Raw genomic sequence first — 11,841 nt, forward strand, 5'->3', positions numbered from 1 at the left:
ACAGGGTTAGGTGGGATGGTGGGAAGGAATTCTTGCCTGGGAGGGTGGGGAGGGGCTGGGATGGATGTCCCAGAGAAGCTGTGGCTGCCCATCCCTGGAAGTGTCCAAGGCCAGGTTGGATGGGGCTTGGAGCAGCCTGGGATAGTGGGAGGTGTCCCTGCCCATGGCAGGGGGTGAAAGGAGATGGTCTTCAAGACCCCTTCCCACCCAAACCATTCTGGGATTCTGTGAGGTTCTCCAGCTCTGGCTCTGAATGAAAAGGGTAGTTTTTTGTGGAAAATATCTGGCTTTTTGGGGAGAGTGGCCTTTCCATGGCCTTTCCTTCCAGTCGAGCTGTGTGTGGCCCCCCAACTCCCCCTGCAGCTAAACCACTCCATGCCTGGGTTCCCTCCACAGCCCCTTCCTGGGGGATCCCCCAGCTCTTCCCCACCCTCACAAAGGAGCCTCTCAGTGCACACCCTGTAACAACACCCTTTATTTACTGTATTTACACACCCTCACATTTACACGTCCTTACACAGCACAGACCCCCAGCATGGGGGCTCTGCGGGTGGGAGCAGCCTCCAGCCCCAGCCTTTCCCTCCCTGAAAGCCACATCTGCACTGGGATCTGGGGATGGAGCTACTGCTGGTCCCAGGGGCACACGTGGGGCTGGGTTTCCCTCTCACCCCCCTCTCCATCCCAGGGGCTCCCCCTGGCTCTGCCCTGGCCGTGCTGGGTCGGGGTGGGATCCACACTCTCCTCCTCCCAGGGACACACCTGGGAGGTTTTCCTCGTGTCTGTGCTGGGCTTGGGAGGGGCTGATGGAGCCTCTTCTGCTTCCCAGGGACAAACCTCAGCCAGGCCAGTGCCAGGGCTGGAGCTGCTGCCCACCCCTGGGGGCTGGATGCCGGGCAGGAGGCGGCACAGGGGCTTGTGCTTGGCCTCCCCATCAGAGCTGCCCTTGGATTTTTGCAGCAGGACTGTTGGAGACCCAACACTGGCTCCTGCCACCGGCTTTGGCTTTCCCATCCCAGGGTGGGATGTTCTGTCAGCTCCCTGTGGATGCACACCTGCTTTGGAGCTTTCCTTCTCTGACCCCGTGGGCTCTGCTGCTTCCCAGGGGCAGATTTCAGATTTCCTGCTCTCTGTGCTGTCGGACTTCTTGGATGGCTCCTTCTCCATCCCAGTTTTCAGGGAGGGATCCTCTGTGTCCATGCTCTCCCAGGGACAGATTTCTGCTCTGTCACTGGATTTGGACTCCTGATCCTCCCAAGGATAGATCTCTGCCTTCAGGCTCTCCATGCTCTGGGATTTCTTTGCAGGCTCTGTGCTCCCAGGGCGGGATTTGGCAGGAGGTTGCTCCATGTCCATGCTCTCCCAGGGACAGATGGACTCTCGGTCTCTGCTTCCCTTCTCCACTGGTTTGGAGGTGGCCACTTCTTTTGGTGGGACTCTGCCCTTCCCTGGAGCTGCCCCTCTCTCCTTCTGAGGTTCAGCCCCTTCCCAGGGACAGATTTCAGCTTTGTCACTGGATTTGGGCTCCTGGGCCTCCCAAGGACAGATCTCTGCCTTCAGGCTCTCCGTGCTCTGGGATTTCTTTGAAGGTGATTTGGGCAGTGCTGTGCTCCCAGGGTGGGGTTTGGATGGAATGTGCTCTGTGTCTCTGCTCTCCCAGGGACAGATTTCTGCTCTGTCACTGGATTTGGACTCCTGATCCTCCCAAGGACAGATCTCTGCCTTCAGGCTCTCCTTGCTCTGGGATTTCTTTGCAGCCTCTGCGCTCCCTGCACGGGGTTTGGATGGAATCTGCTCTGTGTCCGTGCTCTCCCAGGGACAGATTTCAGCTTTGTCACTGGATTTGGGCTCCTGGGCCTCCCAAGGACAGATCTCTGCTTTCAGGCTCTCCGTGCTCTGGGATTTCTTTGAAGGCTCTGTGCTCCCAGGGTGGGGTTTGGCCGGGATCTGCTCCATGTCCATGCTCTCCCAGGGACAGATGGACTCATGGTCTCTGCTCCCCTTCTCCACTGGTTTGGAGGTGGCCACTTCTTTTGATGGGACTCTGCCCTTCCCTGGAGCTGCCCCTCTCTCCAGCTGAGGTTCAGCCCCGTCCCAGGGACAGATTTCTGCTCTGTCACTGGATTTGACCTCCCAAGGACAGATCTCTGCCTTCAGGCTCTCCGTGCTCTGGGATTTCCCTGAAGGTGACTTGGCCAGCCCTGTGCCCACAACACTGGATGTTCCCGAGGGTTCCTGTGTGCCCAGGCTCTCCCAGGGACACACAGCCTCCCTGTCACTGCTGCCCTTCCCTGGGGGTCTGTCCAGGCTGGCCAGCGCTGCCTGGCGCGTGATGCGCTTGTCCCCCCTGGAGCCCTCCTGGGAAACCTGCTTTGCCTTTGGCTGCTGGCAGGGAGGTTCAGCCCCTTCCCAGGGACAGATTTCTGCTTTGTCACTGGATTTGGGCTCCTGAGCCTCCCAAGGACAGATCTCTGCCTTCAGGCTTTCCTTGCTCTGGGATTTCTTTGCAGCCTCTGCGCTCCCTGCACGGGGTTTGGATGGAATCTGCTCCATGTCCGTGCTCTCCCAGGGACAGATTTCTGCTCTGTCACTGGATTTGGACTCCTGTGCCTCCCAAGGACAGATCTCTGCCTTCAGGCTCTCTGTGCTCTGGGATTTCTTTGCAGGTTCTGTGCTCCCAGGGTGGGGTTTGGCCGGGGTCTGCTCCATGTCCATGCTCTCCCAGGGACAGATGGACTCTCGGTCTCTGCTTCCCTTCTCCAATGGTTTGGAGGCTTCTTTTGGTGGGACTCTGTCCTTCCCTGGAGCTGCCTCATTCTCCAGCTGAGGTTCAGCCCCTTCCCAAGGACAGATTTCTGCTCTGTCACTGGATTTGGACTCCTGATCCTCCCAAGGACAGATCTCTGCCTCCAGGCTCTCCATGCTCTGGGATTTCTTTGCAGCCTCTGTGCTCCCAGGGTGGGGTTTGGCTGGGGTCTGCTCCGTGTCCAGGCTCTCCCAGGGACAGATCTCCTCCTTTATGCTCTCCATACTCCGGGATTTCTTGGACTCGGCTTTTTCCAGGCTTTTCCTGAGGAGCTCTGTGAAGATCCCGGTGTCCCTGCGCTGTGCCTGCCGCCCACCCCTCTCTGCCAGCTTTGCTTTGCTGTCTTCCACTCCTCTGGATCCTGGTTTGCCTTCCCTTTTGGAGGTGTCCTGCCTCAATGCCTCCTTCCCTGCTGGAGCTGCAGCCTCTTCCCAGGGGCAGATTTCTGTTTTAGGATGTGGCTCATCCTCCACTTCCCACGGACAGATGGTGGCCTTTTTGCTGTCCACGGACCCAGCTTGCTGGGATGAGGGTTTGGGCACAGCTGGGAGCCCCATCCCAGGCTGCTCCTCACCTTCTCCAGATTTGGGGGATCCCTGCTGCCCTCTCCCTTTGCCTGCAGCCAGAGCTGCCTCTCCCACTCCCCCTGGGGCTGCTGCCTGTGGGGAAATCCCACTTTTCCCTTGGGAGATGTCACCATCACCTGACTTAGCTGCGTTGGACGAGGCTGTTCCCCTTTCCCAAGGGCAAACTTCAGCACCCCCGTCAGCTCCCACTGCCTCCCAGGGACACACCGAGACCCGGGAGCTCCTCCAGGGCACTTCTGGAGTCCCGGAGCTCCCGGGAGCAGCTCTGGGGGGAGGTTCCCCAGTGCCAGCCCAGTCCTCCCGCGAAGCAACGGCCTCTTGGCGCAGCAGGGCTGCCCTTCCTGCTGGGATTCCAAGGGATCCCGGGGGAAAAACCTCAGCCCCCGGCTTCTCCCTGGCCTCTCTCTGCACGCTGGTGGTGGAGGGCTGGGGGCTGCTTGGGGTGGGCTTTGCAGGTGGCTGCTCCTTCTCCTGGGTGTGGTCCTGGGGCTGGATGGGCCTGCTGGTCCCCTGGAGCCCTTTGGCTGTTCCTTCCTCCAGTGTGACTGCAGGAGCATCCTTCCCTGGATCCACTGCAGGAACATCCTTTCCTGAATCCACCCCAGGAGCCCCATCCCCTTCCTGGGGCTCCACCTCTGTTTTCCCACTGGGCTGCTCGGCCACTTCGTCCCCACCTGCTGTCCCTGGAGCCAGACTGTCCCAGTGTCCTCCTGTCCCGCTGTCCCCCCAGCCCGTGGCTTCCCCGGGGGTGGCAGCGTTGTTGTTGTGCTGGCAGGGGACCGTGTGCCCACGGGTGAGGGGCTGGGGCCTCTGCCTGCCCCCCTCGGCGCTTGGGGCAGGCAGGGACACGGCCAAGGCCCCTGCCAGGATGGGCTTCTCCCTCCTGCTGCTCCCCCTCTTCCTGAAGCTCCCCTCGCTCTCCCTCTTCCCCCTGAGGCTGCCCTTGCCCCTGGAGCGGTTCAGGGCTTTGATGGCGAGGCCCAGAGTCCGGAAGGTCCTCGCAGGGCGCGGCCTGGGCTCGGGGTCGGTGGGCTCGGTGTCACCGGGGGTCCCCGAGTCTGCTGCCTCGGCGGATTTTTGTTTCCTGCTCAGGATCTCGTCCTGGATCATCTCCCAGGGACAGACCTGTGCTGAGAAGGGGGGTGGGGTCAGCAGACCCATGGGGGATGACGCGTGTCCCGGCTCCCCCGCCGGTGCCGGGGGGTCCCGTGGTGGCTCCGCCGGCTCCAGGGGGTCCCCAGCTGGCCCCGAGCGCCTCCCCAGGCTCTCGTAGCGGACGGGGGGCGCGGGGGGCGTTTTCCTCACGGCCACCCGCACCTTCCTGGGCGGGCGGGCGCCGTCGATGCTGACGCTCTTGACGGGCGCGTAGGTGACGCGTTTCTGCACCTTGGCATCGCCCGGGGGGGACGCGTCCCCCTGGGAGCAGCTCTTGGCGGGCACTTTGGCCCTCCCGGTGTCCCTGGGGGGCGCGTGGCCTGGGGGGTGCCGCGAGGCCGGGGCTGAGAGGTGCCTGCTGCTGTGCCACCCCTCCCGGGCGGCCCTGCTGGCGGCCAGCAGGGCCTCCTCCCGCGCCCCGGTGACAACGCTGTGCGACTTCTGCAGGGGGGGCGCCCGGGCCGGGAGCCTCTGCCAGTGCCCCGACAGGTTCTGGGCGCTGGCCGACTTGCACACCAGCGGGGCGGCGTCCAGCGAGTCGCTGTCGGATTGCTCCAGGGTCACCTCCGTCGCCGGCGAGGGCTCCTCGGCGGGGAGGGTGCTGGGGGTGGGCGGCCCTCGGGGGGGCCCCTCGGAGCTGCGGGACTGGCGCAGGGCGGAGGGGCGGCGCCGGGACCCCTCGTCCCGCGCCCTGGTCCTGGCGGAGGAGCCACGGCGGCCCAGGGTGCTGCCCCGGTCCCCGGCGCTGCTCCGGCGGGACGAGGCCTCGGCCAGGTCGGCCCCGCGGCGCAGGATGGAGCGGGCGAGGCTGCGGCGGGAGCTGCGCTTCCTGGGCAGGTGGGGGTTGTTGGCCGCCATTCCCCACGTCTTGTGCACCTCCAGCTGCCGGTAGAGCTTCTTCAGCTCCTCCTGCGCCGGGCGCGGCAGAGAGAGGGGAGAGAGGAGGGCACGTAAAGCGGGGGGCTGGAAAAGAACCCCCCAAAACCGCCCAGGCCACCCCCAAACTCCCCCTCCCCCCGCGCTGTCCGACCCCTCCAGCCCAGGTCACACAGAGGGTTTGCCCACCCGGGGAGGGTCCCCCTGCACCCCCTTTCTCCCCGCCCTCCCCTCTGCTTTGCATCAGGAAAAGATTGCGAAAGGCACCTCTTACTCTGTGCAACCAGCGTCAAAAGAAGGTCCTGAGTGTGCCACCCACCCGAATGTCATCGGGGTCGAGACTGTGCTCGCTCCAGGCGGACGCGATGCTGCTGTTCATGCAGGAGCCCGAGCGCCGCATGTCCAGCTCGTCCTCGTACACCTCGGCCGTGATCTCCTCCCGCAGCGGAGAGCCCGTGTGCAGGAACTGGAGGGGCAGGAGAGGGCACTCACTGAGGGGTCCCTGCGGTGCCAGGGGACCCCAGCCCCAGCCCCCAGAGTCCCCGGGCTGAGCACTGGAGTCACGGAGTTACTGAGGTTGGAAAAGCCCTCTAAAATCGAGTCCAACCGTTAACCCACGTCACGGCTAAACCGTGTCCCCCAGTGCCACATCCATGGGGTTTTGAGCGCTTCCAGGGATGGTGATTTCACCACCTTCCTGGGCAGCCCATTCCAAGGCTTTATTACCCTTTCTATTAAGAAATTTCCCCCCTAAATCCGAGCCAAACCTCCCCGTGGTGCCACTTGAGGCCATTTCCTCTTGTCCTGTCCCTGTTCCCTGGGAGCAGAGCCCGACCCCCTGCCGGCTCCCCACTCCTGTCAGGGAGTTGCAGAGCCAGAAGGTCCCCCTGAGCCTCCTTTTCTCCAGGCTGAGCGCCCCCAGCTCCCTCAGCTGCTCCTGCTGCTCCAGCCCCTTCCCAGTTCCGTTCCCTTCCCAGGACACAGTACCTTGGGGATGAAGAGCAGGGCCAGGGTCATGGTGATGGTGCCGTGGGTGTGAGCAAAGAAGAGGAGCAGAGTCCAGTCAGGATGCAGGGAAGGGATGATGAGGAACCTGGAAAGGGGCGAGAAGGGCAGCACCAGATCCCACCAAGGCACCCACAGCCCCTTCTCTTCACCCCCAGACCCCACAGCTTCCCCCGCCCAGGGATCCACAGTTCCCACCCCAGCTGGGGGCGGTTCCTGAGCATCTCCAGGGATGGGAATTGCCATTCCCAGCCCCTCCCGGCCCCGTGCCCTACCTGACCACGTGGAAGGCAGCAGAGATCATGAGCTCGTTGTGGAGGGCGATGCCCATGTAGCGGGGCTCGTGGAAGGCGGAGGGCACGGCACGGGTGGCGTAGCACAGGAAGCTGCCCCACAGCAGGAACAGCATCTCGGCTGTGGGGCAGAGCAGGGAGTGACGCTGAGCACCTGGCCCTGGCACCCTGCTGCCCTCAGCGTGTTCTGGGGGGCACCCATGGGTGCTGCCGCCCCACCAGGATCCCTCTGGGGGTGGTCTCACCGATGACCATCATGTAGTCCCAGCAGTCGTGGCCGCAGATGTAGAAGTGGAGCCCGTGGGTGGTCTGGGTGCGGATCACCAGCGGGATGTTCCTGTTGACGTTCTCCAGCATCCCGATGGTCCAGGCCGCCAGGAACCACAGCACCAGGAGCAGGATGGGCGCCAGCATCTTCAGCACCCGCCCGCTCGACACGTAGGGCGCCCGCTGGGCCGAGCGGGACAGGAACACCTTCAGCACCCTGGGGGGGGGGCACAGGGGTGAGCCCCCTGCCCTCCCTGCTGGGGGCGTCCCGAGCCCCCGCCCTGGGTACCTGTACAGCTTGAGGGTGATGGTGCCGTAGACGGTGGCGAAGCCGAGCATCCGCACCCAGCGCAGGACGATGCAGCGGAAGATGCTCGGCTTGAAGTACAGGATGAACACCTGGAGCGGCGGGAGACCGGGATCAGGGATGGGCTCGGGATGGATCTCGCCTCCAGAGCCTCGGAAATCACCTGCTTTCAATCCAGCCCCCCCCTCCCCTTGACCCTGCAGTCTCCACCTCAGCTCGTGAGGGAGGGAGAGGGGATTTGGGCAGGGATTAATTCCCGCAGCCAGCAGGAGAAAAGGGATTTGGTTTTCTGAGAAGGTTCATACCGCAGCCCCCAGGGACCATGCCAGCAAAATTAACAATTAGGTGGAGCCGTGCCCGTGCCCTGCTTGGGGCAGTTCCATCCTGTGAACTCCATCCCAGAGGTTTCCAGCTCCAGAGAACAGCTGGATACTCACGGGGAAGTAGAGGAGGAGGGATCCAAAGAGGATGGTCTCCAGCAGGATAATTCCCTGACGCCCGGATCCTCTGCAGGGACAGAGGTGTGAGGGTGCAGCCGGAGCCTCGGCTGGTGTCCAGAGGGGATGGAGCCAGGGCAGGAGGATCCCCCCTCCCCGGGACCGCAGGGTCTGGGCTGGGAGGGGAGCGGGGCAGGGGGTGACAGCCGAGGGGGAGGACTTGGGGACACCTTGCCTTGCTCCGCCTGAAGTGGTAGGAGATGAGCATGCTGAGGAAGATGGCCAGCATGCAGCAGGTCTGGCACGACAGCACGGCCGCCCGCAGCACCGGGTCCTCCTGGATCAGGCACGGCCTGTCATCCTCGCAGGTGGCACAGCCCGGGCGGCAGGGCCAGCACGCCAGGCGGGACCCCCCGTCCGACCCTGGGGACAGAGAGAGGGCAGGGTGGGATCACTGCACCCAGGGGGATCACTGCATCCAGGGGGAATCACTGCACCCAGGGGGAATCACTGCACCCAGGGGGGATCACTGCATCCAGGGGGATCACTGCACCCAGGGGGATCACTGCACCCAGGGTGGGATCACTGCACCCAGGGGGATCACTGCACCCAGGGTGGGATCACTGCACCCAGGGGGATCACTGCACCCAGGGGGAATCCCCTCATGCAGGTGGAATCACCGCATCCCCAGGGCTTGGTGGCACTTCCCGTGCCAGGGCACACGTTCTGGCTTCCCAAAGCCCCCCAGCCCTGGATCCCACTGCTGTATCCGTGGGTAAAACTGGGTGAAACGGGGTCCCCAGGGCCGGGCACGGCACCCACCTGCCCAGGCACCGCTGGCCACTCCACCAGCCCCGTAAAAGCCCGGCTTGCACTGGCACAGGTACCTCCCGAGGACGAAGCCACGGCTCTCCTGGGGGACACACTGAAGGAGACAGGCTGAGACACTCAGGAGGGCAGGGGTTTGTCCTCCACCCCGTGTGCTCCCCCCATCCCCGCATTGCCCCCCACCCCAGGGGCTCCATCAGCTCCCAGCTCACGGCTACCTGACCCCACACCATCCTCCCCCACGCTCAGGAGGAATCAGTGGTTAAACATTTCAGAATTAAAAGCCAGAGCTTGGCCCCAAATCCCTCCCTAAAACCTAAATGGACACCTAATGCAGCCGAGCGCCCTAATCCTGCCCAGCCGTGACGGCAGTGCCAGGCCAGGCACTGCTCCCTAATCCCCCCCCCGGCGCATCCCGCCCCGAACGGGCTGCACTGGCGGCCCTGCTGGGCATTGTTGTTTGCTGGAGGGATGCCCAGCACTGAGCCCGGCCCTCCGGAGGGCACCGCTGGCAGGAAACAGCGGCTGCTGACGCCTTTCCCACGTGGGGACAGTTTTTGGCCGCTGGGGTTGGGACTCCAAGGCTGGGGGGACGTGGGGTTTGCCCTGGCTGGGGGAGCCCTGAAATGCTCGGGCATCACCGGCTCAGCCGGCAGAGGGGATGGGGGAGCTGGGGGGATGTGCCCACGGGCTGGCAGCCCCCGTGCCCGCCGTGCCCGGGCAGGCAGCAGCCGGGTCACCCGCCGCGGCTGGCGGTGGGGAGGGAAGATTTGCACAATAAACCCCTCGCCGCGGTGTGAGAGCAGCTGAACGAAGCAGATGGATCGGCCGGGAGAGGATAAAGCTCAGCCCGGAGGGAGGGACGCGGGGCAGCCCGGGGGTGGTTGGGTGTGGGGATGCCCCAGCGCTGCCCAGGGGTGCGGGGATGGGGCGGGGGGTACCTGGGTGCTGTTGAGGTCACAGTGATGTGTGTCCGAGAACCAGCCCGGCCCGCTGGCGCACTGGTCGATGGCCACGTCCCGCAGCTCCACGTCCACCCGCACCACACCCCTGTGCAGAGGGGTGGGCTCAGCCCCGGGGGTTGTGTGGGCCCACCCTGTGCCCCCCACCCAGCGTGGCTGTGCCCCACCGCTGTCTCTGGGATGGGCACAGCGGGGCTGGGGCTGGTGCAGGGATTGAGGGGGGGGGCAGTGAGGTGTCAGCGATGTCCCCAGACCCCCAGACAGGGATGTTCCCCCTCGAGCCGTGTCTGGAGAGGCTGGAGCTGGAGCTGGAGCAGGGGCAGCAGCTCCTGCGTGTGAATTCTGCCTCTCAGAAGGGGCTTTAATGCAACCGGTTGGGAAATAGAGGCTATTGGGGTGGGTCCCTGTGGGATTAACCCTCTTCCCTGGGTTCTCCCAAGAGGACACGGCTTCCCCCTTGGAAATGGGGCTATGTCCCTTCTCTGGGACTAATCCCAGCTGCTCTCCCTCCTCTCCCCATCACCTCCCTCCGTGGCTCCTCACACAGTGGGTGCTGGGGTGAAGCAGGGACCCCCCCAGCCCGGGGACACCCCCACTTCCCAGGAGGGGTCCCAGCCTGGCTCACCCACCCCCAGCACGGCCGTGACAGGGGGGTCTGGGGGTGGCAGTGCAAGGTGGGCATCACAGGGGGGAACCGAGGGAGGGCAGAGGTCACCTCCGTGCCCGGGGATGTGCAAGCACACACGTGCAGTGCTCACACACACCCCGAGGGACACAGGCAGGGTGCTGGCACACCCCGGGGTGACACCTCCAGCTTCCCCCCCCTCCAACACACACACGGGACACCCCCCAGCCCTCTTAACAACCTCCCCCTCCAGCCTCTCCGGGCTCCACTTACTTGAACTCGGGGCTGAGGTCCGGCTTGAGCCCGTAGAAGGCGGAGGAGAGCGTGACCGCCCAGGCGGGCAGGAATCTGCCGTCCCGGCACTCCAGGAATGGCGGCGACCACCTCACGTGGCCCGGGTCCCCCACGTAGCTGTCCCCCCGCTGCCACTTGGGGGTCTCCATGCTGCGCAGGTCGTTGCTGAGCACACGCTTGCGGAGCTGGGGGGTCCGCTGGGACTTGAGGGTGTTGAACCACTCGTTGTCCCAGCTGAGGTTGCCCAGGCTGGGGGCGGAGGCCGACACGTCCTGCAGCAGGATCTGCCCGTCCCCCTTGGTGGCCTGGAGCATCAGCCGGGGCTTGGGGGCCAGCGGGTGCGCGTCGAGGGCCAGCACCGCCCGGCGCACCCACGGGTGCCCCTCGGCCAGGCTGCGGACCAGCGCCTGGTACCACTCCACGTCCTCGGCCACGCTGGCCTCGCGGATGTCGTTGGTCTGGAAGAGCATGTTGAGGAAGTTGGCGGTGTGTGCCAGCGCCTCGGGGGCGGCCCGGAGGGCGGCTCGCAGGGCCGGGGGGGGCCCCGGGCCGGGGGGTCCCGCCGCGACCCCCCCGCTGCAGTTGGCCCGGGCCAGGCGCTGGGCATCGCCCGTCCGCAGGAACGCCAGCGCTGCCGCCGAGCCCTCGGCGTCCCCCGGCGCTCCCGGCTCCAGCGTGGGCGCCCACGAGGACGAGGCGCCCGGCGACCACCCTGCCGGCCGCGGGGGTCTCTCCTGCGGGCGCTGCCCCGCCGTGAGCACCGTGACGTGGAGCAGCACCGCGTGGACGCCCCAGAGCAGCGGCCAGCGGCGCGGCCCCATGGCTGGGGCTCAGCGGAGCCCCCCGTCCCCCGGCGGCCCCCCCGGCCGGCCCGGGGGGCGCATGGCCGGCAGGGACCCCCGCGCTGCCCGGAGCCGGCCCCGCGCTCTGCCGCCCGTTCTCCTCCCTCGGCGATGCCGGAGCAGACGTCACCGGCTCCAAACCGTGTTCAGCGGCTGGCGCTGCCCTGAGCCCCCCCCGCCCGCCCCCCCGCTCCCGCTCGGGCCGCAGCGCTGCCCGGAGCCCCTCGCCCCGGGGGGACCCTGCGCCGAGCCCCCGGGGGGACCCCCGCACCCCGGCCCTCGGGCTGGCCGTGATGCAAGAGCATCCTGATGGGAAGCCATGGCAACGGGAAGGGGAATTTTCCTGCCGGTATCCCGCGGCCCCTCGGCAGCCGGGGGGAGCAGGGCGACCGCGGGGTCCCCAGATGGTCCGGGGAGCCAATCCCACAGAGCTCGCACACAACCCCCCCGGCCATGGGATGGGAACGAGGGGGTGTCACCCACGCGGGATGTCCCTGTGGGGCTGCAGGGGTGGGTGCGGGATTGGGGTGGGCACGAGCAGGGTCTGAAGCTCACCCTCC

General features: G+C 65.7%; 1 protein-coding gene across 1 annotated transcript; it reads right to left on the reverse strand.

Annotated features, from left to right (window-relative positions):
- Positions 1 to 457: 457 nt before the first annotated feature.
- Positions 458 to 11,260, reverse strand: GPR179 (G protein-coupled receptor 179). The gene is made up of 12 exons (XM_050330803.1): positions 10,419 to 11,260; positions 9,500 to 9,608; positions 8,553 to 8,655; positions 7,951 to 8,153; positions 7,731 to 7,784; positions 7,276 to 7,385; positions 6,965 to 7,203; positions 6,702 to 6,840; positions 6,409 to 6,514; positions 5,741 to 5,887; positions 2,608 to 5,454; positions 458 to 2,442 (listed from the first exon to the last, which is right to left on the reverse strand). The coding sequence occupies exons 1-12, from the start codon at positions 11,258 to 11,260 to the stop codon at positions 622 to 624; spliced, it is 6,720 nt and encodes a 2,239-aa protein (XP_050186760.1). The 3' UTR covers positions 458 to 621.
- Between the last annotated feature and the right edge of the window lie 581 nt (positions 11,261 to 11,841).

Source organism: Myiozetetes cayanensis, unplaced genomic scaffold (assembly GCF_022539395.1).
Source record: "Myiozetetes cayanensis isolate MyiCay16 unplaced genomic scaffold, myiCay2020 scf44, whole genome shotgun sequence".
In the NCBI taxonomy this organism is placed as follows: Eukaryota; Metazoa; Chordata; class Aves; order Passeriformes; family Tyrannidae; genus Myiozetetes; species Myiozetetes cayanensis.